The sequence below is a fragment of the Oryctolagus cuniculus genome, chromosome X (assembly GCF_051225735.1).
Source record: "Oryctolagus cuniculus isolate XC-2025 breed Fujian yellow rabbit chromosome X, ASM5122573v1, whole genome shotgun sequence".
NCBI lineage: Eukaryota > Metazoa > Chordata > Mammalia > Lagomorpha > Leporidae > Oryctolagus > Oryctolagus cuniculus.
The window spans coordinates 131292335-131312395 of NC_142888.1; the positions used below are offsets into that span (position 1 = coordinate 131292335).

General features: G+C 48.3%; 1 protein-coding gene across 1 annotated transcript in view; it reads left to right on the forward strand.

The window, feature by feature from the left end:
* The window catches only part of LOC127485261 (uncharacterized), a 41264-nt gene extending 21308 nt beyond the window's left edge, over positions 1–19956 (forward strand). The window contains exons 2-4 of the mRNA XM_089324707.1: positions 2166–2253; positions 12405–12578; positions 13269–19956. Coding sequence (XP_089180833.1) covers positions 13466–18481 — 5016 coding nt within the window. The 5' untranslated portion in view covers positions 2166–2253; positions 12405–12578; positions 13269–13465 and the 3' untranslated portion in view covers positions 18482–19956. The remainder of the gene's footprint in view (positions 1–2165; positions 2254–12404; positions 12579–13268) is intronic.
* Positions 19957–20061: the final 105 nt, after the last annotated feature.

Genomic DNA, 20061 nt, shown 5'->3' on the forward strand with positions numbered 1-20061 from the left:
GTGTCCATGAGTGCCACATACAACCATGGGGTGCTGGCAGACTGGAGTGTGCCTTGTGGTGTTTTCCATTATTGTGGATCATTTTCCAATGTTGCTTCCCCTCTGTCTTCTCGGCCTCCAGTTGGCTATGGCTGCTCTGTGTCAGGTTGCGAGTTCTAATAATGAGCATGTCTTGCCAGGAATATGAAACATTCCTGCAAGAAAGTGTCAAGTGTAATCTCACCGTTCCTGGTTTCTGTGGTACGCCTTTGCCAAGCCTGCTTTCCTTTTGCTCACCTCTGTGTGATTCTGCAGGCCCTGCCCCCCGAGTCTTCATACAGTAAGATGGACATGCACATGCACACACGTGCCTGACCTCTGCCTGATATTTCACGAGAGTTGACAAGTTGCGCCTACCCTCATGTCTCATGTCGATCGTGCTCCTCTCTGTGGTGTAGCCACATCGTGAGGTTTCTGTTCACCACTCCGGATGCTTTTTTGGCGTTTCTGTGTCTGTCTTGTGCTAAGGGAAGTACGTGTAGCACTGTCCTCCCGGTGAGTGTCAGTTTTCCAGAAGCTGCATAATTCACCTGAGTCTTCTCTGTGCCCACCCACGAGGCTCTGCCTCAGTCCTCCCATTGGACACGCAACGCACTATCGTGGGCTTAGAGCCCAGAGTCATGGTCCTTGGCCCGTGGACAGCACCTGGCATCTGCCCAATAGGGTTTGCAGGGTGCACAGCACCCGACTCACCTTGTGGGCACGACAACCCTCTGTCCTCATGCAGGACAGAGGGCTCCTCAGTGGATCCCCAACCAAACGACACGCCTCATTCACTGGCCAGGGTGTGAATGGTTACGGAGCTCTCATCCTCAGCAACGAGGAGGTGACCCTTACTTCCGTAGGCCTAATGTACTCTGTGCGAGCTTATGGGAGCTGTGGGGGTCTGGAGGTCTCGTCTCCCCTGAGGCAGGTAGCAGGGTCTGCTTTCAAAGCACAGCCCCCCTTTGAGTGGGAACTGTGTGCAAGGGGGCTGTGCTTTGCAAGGGAGAGTCTGTACGCTGGTCTTCAAGTAGAGGCCTGGATAAGAGACCAGGACGTTTGCACAGCCCTTGCCTCAGGCGCTCCTGCGATTCCTTCTCTGAGTAGTAGACGATGGGGGTGGGGGTCGCAGGTGCCTGCCGAAGGGTTGCTGGTGCTGCTTTGTTGTTCAAGGAAATTTGAGAGGCAGTGCCCTCGTCGCTTGAATGTGAAGGTGCCTGTCTGTTTACGTTGTAGCTCACGGTTTGCAAGGTGTCAAAACGAATTCTCTTTTCCTCCTACGAAAAAACTGAGGGCAGTTCAGGATGCTGATGCTTGTGATCCTTACCATTGACAGATCACTTGTATGCACAAAAAAGAAAAACAGAAAAAGCATTCTCCAGGAAAGTGTGACCTCTATTAAAGTATGATATTAGATTAGTGGCCAAACTTCAAGGACAATGCATAGATGTAAATCCTCACCCAGTCTCCAAAACCCCGCTAACACAGTGACACCTTTAAAACTTAAGAAAGAAAACGAAACAGAAAGACTCAATTGTACGCTTCTGCGGCTTTCTGCTGCCAATGGAAAGGTGCAGGCGTCCATTTTCTTCATCAAAGGGGTTCTACAGAGTGCTCCTTTATCACCGAGAGGCACACGGCCAGCTCGTCCTCACAGGGCAATGCGTGTGCTGAGGGAGGTTTAAAGTCGCACCCCTGACCGCTGAGAAGCAGCTCTGGTGAACAGCTTGTCACACAGGGAGGAGTGTTGGGGTGAGAATGAGAGGACGCCTGCCCCCGAGCAATGCTGTGGGGCGCCACCTCCACAACGACCCCAACTGGGAGAAAGCTTCCTGAGGGTTGGGAGATGGTTTTGGCTTTTCAGAAACTTTTCCCCCAGATTGCTTGAAGTGCCCACCTGGGCTAGGAGCTTCCGCAATGACTTTTCCTACATCATGGCTGTTGACAGGAGAAAGAAAAGCCCATTTGATTATAGGCCCTTTGATCCTCGAGCAAAATGCTAATGGGCTAGAACACAAGTTGTGCCCCCAAATCATCAACACTTGTTTTGGGGGATTTTATTCTTAGTGCCCTGAAGTTGACTGAGATGTTACACAGTTCCCACTCAAGACTCATAGTATCTTCCTTTTGTTTTAACTCGGCAGGTGGTGTTTGGATGCAGCCTGCAATTCCGGATGCATTTCCAGTCGCTGGTCCCCAGGGAATGTGGAGTTACTTCAACATCTTGGTTTGGTGGTGTTGCCGTTCTGTTTCTTTCACAGGGTTCCTGGTTGGCACAAAAAATACATGTTTTCTACCTCTGAGTCTCTCTGTCTCTCTCATTCTCTCTCTCTCTCTCTCTCTCTCTCTCTGCGTCTTTCATTCTCTCTCCCCCATTCTCTCTCTGCCCCTCCTACTTCTCTATCTACTGTGTGTCTATCCACCTACCTCTATTGTATACCTGTCAGCTCACTATCATGCATGCAATTATAATCAGATATCTCTGCTTCTGTGTGCATCCTTCTGTATCTAATCTGTATCCATCTGTTTTTCTCAGTCTCTGCATGCAGTTATCCTTTTCTTTTAGTCTATATACATTTTATATCCTTCTGTGCGTTCACGTGGTCTTCTAGATAGGACCTGTAAATTTATCTGTGTGTATAAGTGCATCTGTCTTGGCTATATCAGTCCTCGGTCAGTGGCCATCAATCTAGCTCTGCATTTCTGTCTATGTAAATATTTCCACTTCCCTCTACATCTATCTCTCCACGCAAACGTCTGCCTACTTACCAAGCAACCTATCTAGTGACCTACCCTTCTCTCTGCTGGGAGAGAAGACAATTCTATTCCCACTGGTACAAAATTGGATAGAAAACCATACACAAACCTATATGGAAGTGCTGGATAGGAGGCATTGGGGCAGTGGGCCACAGCGTGTGGTGAGAGGATTTGATAGTGGGACTTGACATATTCCCTTCAGATCATTCTCTTAAGGAGGCATTGCTGTTTTAGTCAGAGATATAATTTGATCATTGGTGTTGGAAAGTGCGACGTTGAAAGTGTGTGTTTCACGCTTGAAAAGGTGGAGCCAAACATGGATACAGAATAGTATTCAAATCCTGTGCGGTATAAACATATAGTAGGAACATGCTATCCTATACTATGGTATATGTGTCTAAAACAAGACGAACTTTCTGGAGCCTGCGGGGGCTTGCATGTTTGCAAGAAGCATGCCCTTGTGATGGAATGGCGGATGCTTCCTGTAGTTCTTTTTCAGTAATTTTAAACATCATTTCAGAGAGTTCGGCGTGTATATATTTTTTTGCAAGTAAGCAGCCATTTTTTAATTTATTTTGAAATGTCTACACCCGTATATTTCAAGAAAACCTATCAGTTTTGTCTCCAAGAGGTTTGAAGCATAAAAGAAAATGATGTAATTGTGCCATTTTAAACGTACAACAGACTTTTATGCTAAAAGTTAGAACTGGATGATTAGAGAGATGTTTGTACCAGAGTTCGAATTCCAGTCTAACTTTTTTGTTGTTGTTGTTCTTCAAGTGTTATCATCTTCTTATCTGTAGTTCCAGCTTTGAGGAATACGATGATAATATAGGCAAAGCTACTTTCTGGGAGTATTTTTCTTTTTTTAAACTTTTATTTAGCAAATATAAATTTCCAAAGTACAGCTTATGGATTATAGTGGCTTTTTCCCACCCCCATAACTTCTCTCCCGCCCACAACCTTCCCAACTGCCGCTCCCTCTCCCATTCCATTCACATCAAGATTCATTTTCAATTATCTTTATATACAGAAGATCAATTTAGCATATATTAAGTAAAGACTTCAACAGTTTGCACCCCCATAGAAACACAAAGTGAAATATACTGTTTGAGTACTCGTTATAGCATTAAATCTCAATGTACAGCACACTAAGGACAGAGATCCTACATGAGGAGTAAGTGCACAGTGACTCCTGTTGTTGACTTTACAAATCGACACTCCTGTCTATGGCATCAGTAATCTCCCTATGCTCCAGTCATGAGTTTCCAAGGCTATGGAAGCCCTCTGAGTTCTCCGACTCTTATCTTGTTTAGACAAGGTCATAGTCAAAGTGGAGGTTCTCTCCTCCCTTCAGAGAAAGGTACCTCCTTCTTTGAAGACCTGTTCTTTCCACTGGGATCTCACTCACAGAGATCTTTTTGCCAGAGTGTCTTGGCTTTCCATGCCTGAAATACTCTCATGGGCTTTTCAGCCAGATCCGAATGGCTTTAGGGCTGATTCTGAGGCCAGAGTGCTATTTAGGACATCTGCCATTCTATGAGTCTGCTGAGTATCTCACTTCCCATATTGTATCACTCTCCCCTTTATTTATTCTATCGGTTAGTGTTAGCAGGTACTAGACTTGTTTATGTGCTCCCTTTGACTCTTAGTCCTTTCATTATGATCAGTTGTGAACTGAAATTGATCACTTGGAATAGTGAGATGGCATTGGTACATGCCACCTTGATGGGATTGAATTGGAATCCCCTGGTATGTTTCTAACTCTACCATTTGGGGCAAGTCAGCTTGAGCATGTCCCAAGTTATACATCTCTTCCCTCTCTTATTCCCACTCTTATGTTTAACAGGGATCACATTTCAGTTAATTTTCAACACTTAAGAATAACTGTGTGATAATTACATAATTAAACCAGTCATATTAAGTAGAACAGACAAAAAAATACTAAGAGGGATAATGTATTAAGTTCTTCATTAACAGTCAGGGCTAGGCTGATCAAGTCACCGTTTCTCATAGTGTCCATTTCACATCAGGAGGTTTCCTTTTTGGTGTTCAGTCAATTGTCACCGATCAGGGAGAACATATGGTATTTGTCCCTTTGGGACTGGCTTACTTCACTCAGCATGATGTGTTCCAGATTCCTCCATTTTGTTGCAAATGACTGGATTTCGTTGTTTCTTACTGCGGTATAGTATTCTAAAGAATACACATCCCATAATTTCTTTATCCAGTCTACCGTTGATGGGCATGTAGGTTGGTTCCAGGTCTTGGCTATTGTGAATTGTGCTGCGATAAACACTAGGGTGCAGACCGCTTTTTTGTTTGCCAATTTAAATTCCTTTGGATAAATTCCAAGGAGTGGGATGGCTGGGTCTAATGGTAGGGTTATATTCAGGTTTCTGAGGAATCTCCAGACTGACTCCCATAGTGACTTTACCAGTTTCCATTCCCAGCAACAGTGGGTTAGTGTCCCTTTTTCCCCACATCCTCGCCAGCATCTGTTGTTGGTAGATTTCTGTATGCGAGCCATTCTAACCGGGTGAGGTGACACCTCATTGTGGTTTTGATTTGCATTTCCCTGATGGCTACTGATCCTGAAGATTTTTTCATGTGTCTGTTGGCCGCTTGGATTTCCTCTTTTGAAAAATGTCTATTTAGGTCCTTGGCCCAAATCTTAAGTGGGTAGTTTGTTTTGTTGTTGTGGATTTTCTTGATCTCTTTGTAGATTCTGGTTATTAATCCTTTATCGGTTGCATAGTTTCCAAATATTTTTTCCCATTCTGTTGGTTGCCTCTTCACTTTCCTGACTGTTTCTTTTGCAGTACAGAAACTTCTCAATTTGATGCAATCCCAAATGTTAATTTTGGCTTTCACTGCCTGTGCCTCCGGGTTATTTTCCAAGAAGTCTTTGCCGATACCTATATCTTGCAAGGTTTCTCCAATGTTCTCTGATAAGTTGATGGTGTCAGGTCATAGATTTATGTCTTTAACCCATGTTGAGTGGCTTTTTGTGTAAGGTGTAAGGTAGGGGTCTTGCTTCATGCTTCTGAACATGGAAATCCAGTTTTCGCAGCACAATTTGTTGAATAGACTACCCCTGCTCCAGGAATTGGTTTTAGATCCTTGATCAAATATAAATTGGCTATAGATGTTTGGATTGATTTCTGGTGTTTCTATCTGATCCATTGGTCTATCCATCTGTTTCTGTACCAGTATCATGCTGTTTTGATTACAACGGCCCTGTAGTATGTCCTAAAATCTGGTATTGTGATGCCTCCGGCTTTGTTTCTGTTGTCCAAGATTGCTTTAGATATTCGAGGACTCCTGCGTCTCCATATGAATTTCAGCATCATTTTTCCAGATCTGAGAAGAATTTCTCTGGTATTTTGATTGGTATTGTATTGAATCTATAAATTGCTTTTGGGAGAATGGACATTTTGTTCATATTGATTCTTCCAATCCATGAGCATGGAAGATTTTTCCATTTTTTGGTATCCTCATCTATTTCTTTCTTTAAGATTTTGTAATTCTCATCGTAGAGATCTTTGACGACCTTGGTTAAGTTTATTCCAAGGTATTTGATTGTTTTTGTGGCTATTGTGAATGGGATTGACCTGAGAAGTTCTTTCTCAGCCATGGCATTGCCTGTGTATGCAAAGGCTGTTGATTTTTCTGCGTTGATTTTATATCCTGCTACTTTGCCAAACTCTTCGCTGAGTACCAATACTCTCTTAGTAGAGTTCTTTGGATCCCCTAAATAAAGAATCATATCATCTGCAAAGAGGGATAGTTTGACTTCTTCCTTCCCAATTTGTATCCCTTTAATTTCTTTTTCTTGCCTAATAGCTCTGGCTAAAACATCGAGAACTATATTGAATAGCAGTGGTGAGAGTGGGCATCCCTGTCTGGTACCAGATCTCAGTGGAAATGCTTCCAACTTTTCCCCATTCAATAGGATGCTGGACGTGTGTTTTTCATAAATTGCTTGGATTGTACTGAGGAATGTTCCATCTATACCCAGTTTGCTTAGAATTTTCATCATGAAAGGGTGTTGTATTTTATCGAATGCTTTCTCTGCGTCTATTGAGAGAATCATATGGTTTTTCTTCTGCAGTTTGTTAATGTGGTGCATCACATTGATTGATTTGCGCACATTGAACCATCCCTGCATACCAGGGATAAATCCCACTTGGTCTGGTGGATGATCTTTCTGATGTGTTGTTGCATTCTATTGGCCAGAATTTTATTGAGGCTTTTTGCATCTATGTTCATCAGGGATATTGGTCTGTAATTTTCTTTCAATGCTGCATCTTTTTCCACCTTAGGGATTAAGGTGATGCTGGCTTCATAGAAAGAATTTGGGAGAATTCTCTCTTTTTCGTTTGTTCTGAATAGTTTGAGAAGAATTGGAGTTAGTTCTTCTTTAAATGTCTGGTAGAATTCAGCAGTGAATCCATCTGGTCCTGGGCTTTTCTTTGTTGGGAGGACCTTTATTACTGATTCAATTTCTACCTCTGTTATGGCTCTGTTTAGGTTTTCTTTTTTTATTTATTTTTTGACAGGCAGAGTGGACAGTGAGAGAGAGACAGAGAGAAAGGTCTTCCTTTGCCGTTGGTTCACCTCCAATGGCCACCGCAGCCGGCGCGCTGCGGCCGGCACACCATGCTATCCGATGACAGGAGCCAGGTGCTTCTCCTGGTCTCCCATGGGGTTCAGGGCCCAAGGACTTGGGCCATCCTCCACTGCACTCCCTGGCCACATCAGAGAGCTGGCCTGGAAGAGTAGCAACCGGGACAGAATCTGGCGCCCCGACAGGGACTAGAACCCAGTGTGCCGGCGCCTCAAGGCAAAGGATTAACCTAGTGAGCCATGGTGCCGGCCTTGTTTAGGTTTTCTATATCTTCATGGTTCAATTTAGGTAGGTTGCATGTGTCCAGGAATCTACCCATTTCTGATAGATTTCCCTGTTTGCTGGCATACAACTCTTTGTAGTAATTTCTGATGACTCTTTTTATTTCTATGGTGTCTGTTGTTACGTTTCCTTTTTCATCTCTGATTTTATTGATTTGGTTCTTTTCTCTTCTTTTTTTAGTCAGCTGAGTCAATGGTATGTCAATTTTGTGTATTTTTTCAAAAAACCAGCTCCTCGTTTGGCTGATTTTTTGGTAATGTTTTCTTAGATTCAATCCTGTTCATTTCTTCTCTGATTTTAAGTATTCCTCTTCTCCTGCTAGTTTTGGGTCTGGTTTGCTGCAGTTTTTCTAGATCTTTGAGATGCATTGAAAGCTCATTTATTTGGTGCCTTTCCAATTTCTTGATGTAGGCACCTATTGCTATAAACTTTCCTCTTACACTTCTTTTCCTGTATCCCATAAGTTTTGATATGTTGTGCTGTTGTCCTCATTTACTTCCAGAAAGTTTTTGATTTCTCTTTTGATTTCTTCTATGACCCAGTGTTCATTCAGGAGCATGTTGTTCAATACCCATGTGTTTGCATATGCTCTAGGGATTCCTGAGTTGCTAATTTCCAACTTCATTCCACTGTGGTCTGAGAAGCTGCATCGTATGATTCTAATTCTTTTGAATTTGCTGAGACTTGCTTTATGGCCCAGTATGTGGTCAATCCTAGAGAAGGTTCCATGTGCTGCTGAGCAGAATGTAAATTCTTTAAGTGTAGGATGAGAAGTTCTGTAGATATCTGTTACATCCATTTTGGCTATAGTGTCATTTAAATCTACTGTTTCCTTGTTGATCTTCTGTCCAGTTGATCTGTCTTTCTGAGAGTGGAGTATTGAAGTCCCCCAGTACTATTGCATTGGAGTCTAAGTCTCCCTTTAAGTCCCTTAACATGTCTTTTAAATAAACCGGTGCCCTGTAATTAGGTGCATATACATTGATAATCGTTATATCTTCCTGTTGAATCGATCCCTTCATCATTATATAGTGCCCCCCTTTGTCTCTCTTAACAGTTTTGTGTTAAAGTTTATTTTGCCTGATATTAAGATGGCTACGCCACCTTTTTTTTGGTTTCTGTTGGCATGGAATATCTTTTTCCAGCCTCTCACTTTCAGTCTGCATGCATCTTTGTAGGAAAGATGTGTTTCTTGTAAGCAGCAAATAGATGGGTTTTGTTCCTTAATCCATTCAGCCAGTCTGTGTCTTAATTGGAGTGTTGAGGCCATTAACGTTCAACGTGACTATTGATAAGTAGTAACTTTGCCCTGCCATTTTCCCAAAGATATTTTCTAATACATGCTTTGAACTTCGTGTGATCTTTTACTGTGAGGTTTTCTTCATTTACCTTCTTTCATATTGATGACCGTGTTTCTGTGTGTAACACATCTTTAAGCATCTTTTGCAGGGCTGGACGAGTGGCAACAAATTCTTTCAATTTCTGTTTGCTATGAAAGGTCTTTATTTCACCTTCATTCACAAATGAGAGCTTTGCAGGATATAATATTCTGTGCTGGCAGTTTTTCTCTCTTCGTGCCTGGGCTATGTCTTACCATTCCCTCCTAGCCTGTAGAGTTTCTGATGAGAAGTCTGCTGTGAGTCTAATTGGAGATCCTCTGAGAGTAATCTGACGTTTCTCTCTTGCACATTTTAGAATCTTTTCTTTATGTTTCACTGTGGTAAGTTTAATTACCACGTGTCGTGGTGAGGATCTCTTTTGGTCGTGTTTACTAGGGGTTCTATGAGCTTCCTGTACTAGGATGTCTCTGTCCTTCTCCAAACCTGGGAAGTTCTCTGCTAGTATCTCACCAAAAAGGCCTTCTAATCCTTTCTCTCTCTCCATGCCTTCAGGAACTCCTAGAACCCGAATGTTGGTTTTTTTAGTAGTGGCCTGTAGATTCCCAACAATGTTTTTTAGATTTCTCATTTCCTCTTCTTTTCTTTGGTTTTACTGTATACTTTCCTGTGCTCTGCCTTCTAAGTCTGATATTCTCTCTTCTGCTTCACTGGCTCTGTTTTTAAGGCTCTCTAATGTGTTTGTCATTTGATCTATTGGATTCTTCATTTCATTTTGATTTCTCTTCACTGTCACACTTTCATGTTCTACTAGTTTCTGCATTTCAGTTTGATTCCTCCTTAAGATTTCGTTTTCACGAGAGGGATTTTCTATCCTGTCCAGTAAGGATTTCTGTAGTTCAAAAATTTGTTTTTGAAAATTTCTAAATGTTCTTATCATAAATTTTTTGAAATCCGTATCTTGCATTTCTTCTATCTCATCATCTTCATAATCTTGGATTGGGGTGTCTTGTTCATTTGGGGGGCGTCATAATGTCTTCCTTGTTCTTGTTTCCTTGGTTTCTGTGTTTGTTGCTTGGCATTGCGGAGATATTCTTTGGTTTCTTCTTCCCTCGCTGTGGTGTTTTTTCTCGTTATACTATGACTGTATTAAGTGGACTGTCTGCTTTTGATGGATCCTTAGAGGCTCCTGATGGGTGTGGCCAGAGACCTCTGTTTGGTTCTTCAGGGTTAAGGGTGTGCCAAAGCTGACACACCCAGGTTAGGCGTGGTAAATCTTTCTCTCTCTCTCTCTCACTGTCTCTCTCTCTCTCTCTCTCTCTCTCTCGATTCAGAAGGGAAGTAATTCCGTACAGCTGAGCGGAATTGAATGCAGTCAATTTCTGATCTCTGCCTCCTGTGGGTTTAATATTCGTCTGCTCTGTCCCAAGAACCCCACAAAGGGTTTATGCAGTCCTCAGTGTAAGCTCAAATTTCTCTGCTATCTCCCACCAGGTTGCCAAGGTTACCGAGTTTGTGTACTCTCCCGAGAGCACTCATGTCTCCTTGAGTTCTCTCCCACACCTTCAGTTCTTCACAGTCTCAGTTCATTAGCTCCACACATTCACCAGGTCCCAACCTCCTGTTATTTCACTCCCCCAGAGTCAGGTTTTTCTGCTTGGCTAATGGCAGGCATGTACGTCCTATGTATGTCCAAAACGGCGCCTGCTCTTTGTCTTGCTCGCCCTTGAACGGTAAGTGGAGAGAGAGACTCATGTCCGTACCGGTCCATTTTTTTTCCCTCTCTCCTCTAGTTAGCCTGGTGAAATTTCCCCCACGGGACCTCAAGCCTCGTTCCCTCTCGGCTCCTCCTTCCGCTTTCCCGCCGGTGTCTCAGGCAACTGGGGTTTTGGCTCACCTCCCTTTCCACCGCTGGTGCGTAGATTCCATGGCTGGGGTTCCGAGCCATGGGCGGCCGTGCCCTCCACGTGGGTCCACTGTGAACCAGCAGTTCCGGAAGAGTTTCCTCTGCTGTTTCTTCCCTAACTCTTCCTTGAAACTGCAGTATCTCCACTTGCATTAAACTGTCTTTTCCCGGACTGTCAATGTGCTCCCTTCCTATTCCACCATCTTGGGAATATCTTGGCGTGTATATTTTTAAATTGAGGACCTAAATGGAGCCATAAATGGCATTTTTCCTGGAAGAGAACGGTTGACAGGGATGTGTAGAGGCAGTGAGAGTGCATTACATGCATGGATCCCAGGCATTGTGGTTCTGTGTGCGCTTGTGTATACGCACATGTGTGCCTGTTCGTGCTTGTACTGGGGCTTGAGGGTGCTCCGTCACATGTATACTGTAAAACGTGTGGCAGGTGCAGCTGAGGGGAGACTGAAGCAGCTGAGTCACCTCTGTCATTCCTTGTCCCCCGTGGTCTCTGTCGTCATGACACCAGGGCCCTGAGCTCTCTGACACAGAGGGCGCCAAACCCATGAGATCGTAGACCCTTGTCCAAGAAAGGTTTTGTGTAGGAGAGCCCCAAAGCATGACTATCTCATCGTCACTGTACACTAAAAATTCCATCTAGGAGTGTGTGCTTCCACAAAGGCAGACATGCCAGCGGTCGCCAAGGAGATGACCTCTTTGCTTTAAGAAACCAACTTCGAGGTCAGTGGTGCACAGGCTGGGTGTACAGATGAGTTGTACTGCGTGCAGGTGGAGTGCAGAGAGAACAGCCAAGCGTGTTCTGCAAGTGAGTGGGAGTGGGAAGATGGGAAGAGCAAGACAAAGAGAATGCCTGCCTCTCCCACAGTGCATGTTCCCAGCACTTTGGCCGCTGCATTCAACAGTTGGGGAAACACTGGAAGCCATGGTTGCAAAGAGATTCCCCAAAAGCAGTGTGAGAAAGTGAGCCTTTTCAAGAAAGTTGTCCAAGCTGCTCTTACGTTAGGAACTTTGGTTTCATGTAGTGCACAGGGGAGCACGAGGAATAGGGAATGCGTTGGAAGCACCCACATCAATAGGGTAAGGTGAGCGTGTGTCACATGCCATCCCCTGGGTCGGTCCTCCCATGAAACTTACACTCTGCAAGCCAGTTTAATGTTGTTTGAGAGCTGGGGCAGGGGGGGAGACACATTTTTGCTTCCAGTGCGGACAGAGTCCCAGAAAGCCTGCTGAAGTCACGTTCGAGTGTCTGGGGCAGAGGCAATGGTGAAAGCTGGAAACATTTTTGAATGCAGGAGAAGGAAGAAAAGATATGTGATATCCACTTTCCCGGGTCGGATTAAGCTATCAGTCCTCCTTCATGGGGTCTTGCATTCTGGAGCTGGGGATGGGAGCAGGTTGAGAAAAGTGCCCCCAGGTCATGGGTTTAATTTCCTATCTCTTTGGCACCTTACAGATCAGCCACTGAAAGGGAGCCAGTGCTAGGTCTCCACGGCTGGCCTCATCTGGTCTGTGGAAGGACGGTGTGTTTCACAGCAGGTCAGAGGTCTACTGACAGGCAGCAGCTGGACGTGACAAGCGAGAGCTCCAGCTCCCAGGAGAAGACTCACCGCGACCCACGTGACACTGGGTGAGACTCCTCTCTGCTAAAGATCCACCTGCAACCATTCCCTAGTGACATCTGGGGGGTGCGCGGTGCTGTTCCCTGCTGCTCATGCTGCAGTCGTTTGTGTGATAATGGGATGTCACAGATTCAGGGTGGGTGGCAGAGGATTTTAAGCACCACACAGACCTGCAGGTCTCAGCCCAGGCCCAGTGTGGGCAGCAGCCATTACCGAGTTGCAGGTGATTATGGGGGAAACTCTGCACTCTGTGTGCAAGCTCCTGAACATGGCTCTGTGCTGGTACCCAGCGTCTGTGCTTAGGGGTTGGCCTCTGGCTTCCGGTGGTGGACAGGGCCGCATTGGCACCTCAGGAAGGAAAAGAAGGAAGCCTTCCCCTTGGTCGAAGCTTCAGGAGCCCTGAAGCCACACTGTGACCAATTAGGAAAAGGGAACCCCGACACTTCAGCCACCCACCCAGTCGGGTGCTCTTCCGTGTGCCACTAAGATGAGTTTGGGGAGCACTGTGGTGTTTGGTCGCTACTCTGACACCTCCCCTCTCTTTTCCCAGAAACTTGCCCTCCCTCTGCCCCCTGTCTGAGACGCACTCCCCTTCCTTCCCTACGGTAGCTCCCCTCGGCCTCATGGAGCAGGTGCTTCCACTTCCACATTATGATTGCGTTCTGATAGACTGCTTGGTTTCTTTCTCCGTGTTGCAGTGTGCTCCACGATCATCCTGGACAGCTCGAGTCCAGGCCTCTCGGGAGGACTCGCGGGGAGGAGCACAGCCCCCACCTGCTGTGTACCCTTTGCAGTCCTTTGGCAAAGGAAATCGGGCCCAGAACAGCGGCGGCAACAGCAGCCAGACGCCGAGGCCGCTTCTGAATTCCTCTTGGTGTGAGGCACTCGAGTCGCAATGGTTGCCAAGTACATCCTGTGTGACTGGCGGGGCCACTTATGGCCAGCAAAGGTTTTGTCCAGACGCGGCCCCTCAGCAAAAGCTAAGAGGAAGAGGGCGCTGTTACTAGCCGTTCAGATCCTCGGAGTCGATGAAAAAATCAGAGTGAAGAGAGCAGACGTGAAGGCCCTGACCACCTCTGACCTCGAAGCGGTCGCCTTCTCAGCTAGGACAATGCCGAAGGGCAGCATGCCACTGGGCCAGAAGAGGGGCTACAGAAGGGCCCTGAGAGCGGCCTGGGAGATGCTACGCAAGAGAGAAAGCTGGGGCCAAGAACAAAAAGCAAAAGTGCCAAAGGCGCTAGCACCGCCCCAAAAGACCAGACAGAAGCCAGGCTGCCCACTGGCTCGTAAAAGGCATAGGAAGCCGAGAAGGGCCCTGTGGACCAGGCGCAAGAAAAGTAAGAGGCCAGGACCGGAACCAGGGCCGATGCCTTCAGAGAGCGAGGATGCCTTCCTGCTGGGCGAGAAACTGCAGGAGCCCATGAGCGCCGCCCCTCCTGCAGCCGCTGTGCAGACCGAGGCCCCCCACAGCTCCAGTGTGGGCCAGAAGGTCCCGACACTGGCGAGCCCGAGAAAGAGAAAGGCAAAAGAAAAGCCAAAGGGCAAGAGAGGAAAGGCAGGCACCTCGGCAGTCGCATGCCTGACCCCCACGGTCGTGGAGGAGGGTGCTGGTGCCACCCAGGACCAAGGGGTTCCATCTCAGCCCCTTGGGCTACCCCGCGCTGAGCCCAGGGCTGTGTACAGAGAGGCAGAGGACAGCTGCCCAACGACCCAGGCAACGTCCTCAGAGTGCTCCGTGTCCACTGAACGTACAGAGGACTCTGGAGAAGATACCTCAGAGGCAGTCTCACAAGCGGCTAGGGTGCCCTTCAAAGACCGTCTCCCAAAGCTGCAAATTGTCTTCCGTACACCAAAACGAAGAAAGAAGCTCCGGAAAGCAGCCCGTGACAAGGGGCCTCCCAAGAGCCGTGGGAAGACTGGCAAGAAAGGGGGAGAGGGACGAGTCACAGGACTCCTGACTCCCGGGGAGAAGCGCTCCAACAAAAAGCAAAGGCTGGTTGACAAAGGACCAGCCAAGGTCCCTAGAAAGAGTGGCAGGAAGGAGGAAGAGGGACCAGCCACAAGCGACATGGCTCTCCAGGAGACGCGTGCCACCAAAAAGCGAAGGCTGGATGACAGAACACGTCCCGAGATCCGTGGGACATACAAGAAAGGGGAAGAGGAGCCGTCCACCAGCTCTGCAGCTCCCCGGGCGACACCCCGCATCAAAAAAGGAAGGCCGCCCCGCAAACGACCACGAAAGATCCCTGGCAAGGCGGGCAGGAATGAGGAAGATGAGCTAGCCAGTATGTTCATGGCTCTCCACATGTCGCCCCCCACCGAAACGCAGCAGCTGGTTAACAAACCACTCTCCAAGGTCCCTCGGAAGGGTGGCAGGAGAGCAGAGGAGGGAGCACCCACCACCCTCGTGACTCTCCAAGATACACAGCCCGCTGAAAAGCCAAGGCTGGAAGACATAGAACCACCCAAGATCTCTGGGGAGCCCTACAGGAAAGAAGAAGGCCCACATGCTAGCATCGTGACTCACCAGGAGCCGCCCCCCACCGAAAAGCTAAGGCTGGCTGACGAAGGACTGCCCAAGGTCCACGAGAAGTCTGACAGGAAAGGGGAGGAGGGAGCACCCAGCAGCTTCGTGGCTCCCCAGGAGATGGACTCCATTGAAAAGGCAAGGCTGGTTGACAAAGAACCGCCCAGTATCCATTGCAAAACTGACAGTAAAGGGGAAGAGGAGCCATCCACAAGCTTTGCAGCTTCCCAGGAGACACCCCCCATCGACACGGGAAGGCTCGATGACAAAGAAATGTCCGTGGTCCCTCAGAAGGGTTACAGGGAAGAGGAAGAGCAACCAGCCATTCGCATCATGACTCTTCAAGATACACAGTCCACCGAAAATGGAAGGCTGTTTGACAAAGGACCAACCAAGGTGCCTGAGAAACCTGACAAGAAACAGGAAGAGGGACCAGCCACAAGTACCATCGCTATCCAAGTGACACTTCCCACCCAAAAGCAAAGGTTGGAGGACAAAGTACTTCCCAAGATCCATTGGACTTACAAGAAAGGGGGAGAGGAGCCATCCACCAGCTTTCCAGCTCCCCAGGAAATGCCCCTACTTGAAACAGGAAGGCTGGAGGACAGACAACTTTGCAAGATCCCTGGCCAGGCTGCCCGGAATGAGGACGACAAACTATCCACTATGCTCATGACTCTCCACCTCTCGCCCCCCACCGAAATGCAACGGCTGCTTGACAAACCACTGTCCAATGTCCCCCAGGAGCGTGGCAGGAAAGAAGGAGAGGGACAAGCCACTATCTTCATGACTCCTCAGGAATTACCCCCCACCGAAAAACAAAGGTGGGTTGACAAAGGAATTTCCAAGACCTACAGTACCTACAAGAAATGGGAAGAGGAACCATCCACCAGCTGTGCAGCTCCTCAGGAGAAGCCCCTTATTGAAACAGAAATGCTGGACAACAAACGACAGAAGGGAAGCCTGGTTGACCAAGGACAGCCCAAGATCCATTCTAAGACTGACAGTAAAGGGGACGAGGGATCTTCCACGTGTTTTATGGCTCCCCAGGAGAAGTCCCTCATCAAAACAGGAAGGGTGGTTGACAAAGGACCACCCGGGATCCCTGGAAAGGCTGCCAAGAATGAAAAAGAGGGACCAGCCACTTTGAAACTCTTCAGAACTCCCCAGGATTTGCCTGCCACCAAAAAGCAAATGCCGCTTGACAAACCACTGTCTGAGATCCCTCAGAAGGGTGGCAGCAAAGGGGAAGGGGGACCAGCCACTAGCATCGTGACTCTCCAAGATACATGCCCCACTGAAAAGCAAAAGCTGGAGGACAAAGGATCACCCAAAATCCCTCAGAAACCTGGCAAGAAACAAGAAGATGGAGCAGCCACAAATGTCATGGCTCTCCAAGAGACATGCCCCACCGAAAAGCATAGGCTGGTTGACAAAGGACTTCCCAAGATCCATTGGACTTACAAGAAACGGGAAGAGGGACCACCCACCAGCTTTGCAGCTCTCCTGGAGAAGCCCCTCATGGAAACACAAAGGGTGGACAAAAAAGGACCACCCAGTATTCCTGGGGAGACTGGCAGGAAAGACGAAAAGGGACCAGCCACCATCGTTGTGGCTGCCCAGCAGTTGCTCTCCACCAAAAAGCAACGGCTGGTTGACAGACCACTGCCTAATATCCCTCATAAGGGTGCCAGGAAAGAGGAAGAGGGACTAGGCACTAGCATCGTGGCTCTCCAAGATACACAGCCCACCCAAAAGCAAAGGCTGGTTGACAAAGGACTCCGCAAGAAACCTCAGAAGGCTGGGAAGAAAAAGGAAGAAGGACCAGCTACTAGCACGGTGACTCTCCAGGAGCCATACATTTCTGAGAAGCAAAGGGTGGTGGAAAAATTATTTCCAAAGATCTGCTGGAAGTCCGATGAGGAAGCAGGAGAGGGAGCATCCACCAGGCTTGCAGCTCCCCAGCAGTCGCCCCTCACTGAAACGGGAGGGCTGATTGATAAAGGACCACCCAAGGTCCCTGGGATGAGTGACAGGAAAGAGGAAGAGGGACCAACCACTAGCACTGTGACTCTCCAGGAGTCACACATCGCTGAAAAGCAAAGGTTGGTTGAAAAATTATTTCCCAAGCTCTACTGGAAGTCCGACGGGGAAGCAGGAGAGGGGCCATCCACCAGCTTTGCGGCTCCCCAGGATGTGTCTCCTGCCAAAAAGAGAAGGCTGGTTGAGAAAGGACTGTCCAAGAAGTCTGGCAGGAATGGGGGAGAGGGACCATCCACCAGCCTTGCGGCTCTCCAGGATTCGCCCCCCGCCAACAAGCAAAGGCTGGTGGACAGAGAATCGCCCAAGACCCCTAAGAAGGCTATCAGGAAGGGAGAAAAGGGACCAGCCACACCGAGCCCCATCGGAAAGGGAGCGCTGGTGTGGTTTAAATTTCAGGAGCACCCGTACTGGCCGGCAGTGGTCAAGAGTGTCAGTGAGACAGACAAGACGGCCAGGGTGTTCCTGATTGAGGCCAGCCTGTGTCCAGAAAAGCGCGGCATTCGAGTTCCTCTTGCAAGACTGAAGCACCTGGACTGTGCAGGGAAGGACAAGTTCCTGAAGACAGCCCGGAAGGCGTACCCGGAGGGTGTGAACTGGGTCTTCTCCCTGATCACCCATTACCGAAAACAACTCGGCCGGGGCTCTTTCGTGGGCTCTTTCCTGAACTATTACACCGCCGATGTCAGCTACCGTATCAGGAGAGTCATCCAAGACAGCGAACTGGACATCACCTTCCCCAAAGTGGACTACACCGAACTGGAGGCCCTGGAAGATTCTGAGGAGACCGCCCTGCAAGGGATGCCATCCCACAATAAAATTCTCCCCGACCGCACGAAGGCCGCGTGGGACCGAGACAACCAGAAGCTGGTGGATTTCATCGTGAAGAAGAAGGGGGCCGACAGCCACCTCCTGGCCATCCTGAAGGGCAAGAAGCAGTCCAGGTGGCTAAGGTCATTTCTGAATTCCCACCAGTACGTGGTGTGCGTCGAGACATACCTGGAGGACGAGGACCAGTTGGAACTCGTGACGAAACATCTACAACAAGTCTACGAGCATATAGACCAGAGGTTGCAGGCTCTGGTCAGAGACAAAGTCAAATTCGTGCTGGAAGTCCTCCTGCCAGAAGCAATCATTTGTTCCATTGCTGCCCTCGATGGCCTAGAGTACAAGGACGCAGAAAAGAAATACCTGCAAGGGCCGCCCGTGCATTACCGCGAGAAGGAACTGTTTGACAAAAACAGCTTAAAGAGAGTGAGAAGGAGGCTAGCCTCCACGTGTGCTGCGAGCAGTTCTCTGGGCGCGCCTGGCCCTCAGCACGCAGCCTCCTCGTCATCTCAGTAATCAGGTGGAGCGCCACGTGGGCCCCTGCTCTACCGCAGGTGGACAACATGTGCAGCTGCTTTTGGATCCACCTCTAGCACTTGTGGGGCGCCACACTCATCCACCTTTGTCCTCCACACGCCCTTCACAAGCCCCTCTGCACGCATTTGCCTTGCCGTCCATGCTCGCACGGACAGACTCATCCAGACATTTTCCAAAGAAAAGGCCACGATTGTTCCCAGCATGTCTCTCTGACTGCAAGCAGCATTTCCGGAGAGGATGCATACTCTGATTTACACCGCAAAGCACTGAAACCGTCCGGGACGCAACCACCATCTTTCAGACCCTCGTGCACCTTCTCACAGAAACATCACCTGCGTTTCTCTTGGCGTTAGGCCTAACGCTGAAATGAACGAGTGGGTTCCTTCCCAAGGTAATTCCCGAGGTTTCCCTGCCGTGCCTCTTTATGCTTTGCTGTTTCTTTGATTTTTAGAAAATAGCCCTAAGAGCTGAAACTAATGACACAAACGCCTTCCCGCATCTCAGCCCTGCCCTCTGCTACCTTTTCCCGAGGCAATGCCGAGTGGCAGACAGAAAGCCCATCGGGCACCGGCACGCTGTCCACGTGTGAGGGAATAACATCTCGGCGGGCAGGAAGCACTCCACCGCCTCACGCAGGATGGCTCACTGGGCTTACCCGAAATCCTGCCCATGTGGTAGCTCTTCTTCCACAGCTGAAGCGTGTCCCGAGGCACACAGGTTCTCGGCTGACCTCGCGACTGGGGGCGGCTGGACCCTCTTCCTACAGCTGCCTGTCCCGGAGGATGGCGGCCCCGAACCTCCCGGTCACAGGCCCGCCTCTCCACACCTTTGAGTAGCGCCTGGCTGCCCAGGCGTGCTCCTACTCTGCTGGAAATTGCAGGAATCCCAGCACCTTGATCCGGATCCCGGATCCCGGATCCCCACCCTGGAATCCTCTGCCTGCCACCAACCCAGCTTTACCTCCCAGCTGACTCATTTAGCCAGCCCCGACAGCTTCCCACGGTACGAAGGCAGACCACCGAGTCATACCAGGCTGCTCGAGCAGGGGACAGCTGTGGCTTTTCACCTAAATGCCACCCTTGTTGGGACGTCATGAAGCACGCGCAATTGAAAGGGACATTCCACACCCCGTGGGTTCTTAGACTAACTTAAGCCAAGGCGTTTTGACAGCAAATGTCAGAAAAGCTGGTTTGTTTCGAAAACTTGGTGCGGAAACCAACATGAAGGACTTAAGTTGAACTTTACTGTGTTTGCTGTGTGTAGTTCTTACAGGGAGCCAGCTGTTCTCATGGAGACTGGTATCCATTCACGTGACGGTGTGGTATTGTCAGATTTGCAGAGTGTCTGTTTGCAACCACAATGAAATCCTTTTGTGTCTTAACCTAATATATGCTCCCTTGTGCTTTAGATTGTACAACATAGATGTAGTGTTTGTGAAAAAACTCACATGCACACACACCCAAAGAAAGTATAGTTTGGGAACCATAATGGTTGCTGTTGTCATGTTTGACTGCCCGTTCTGAATTTTCTCCTCATTCTAAATCAGTTTTCTTTCATGC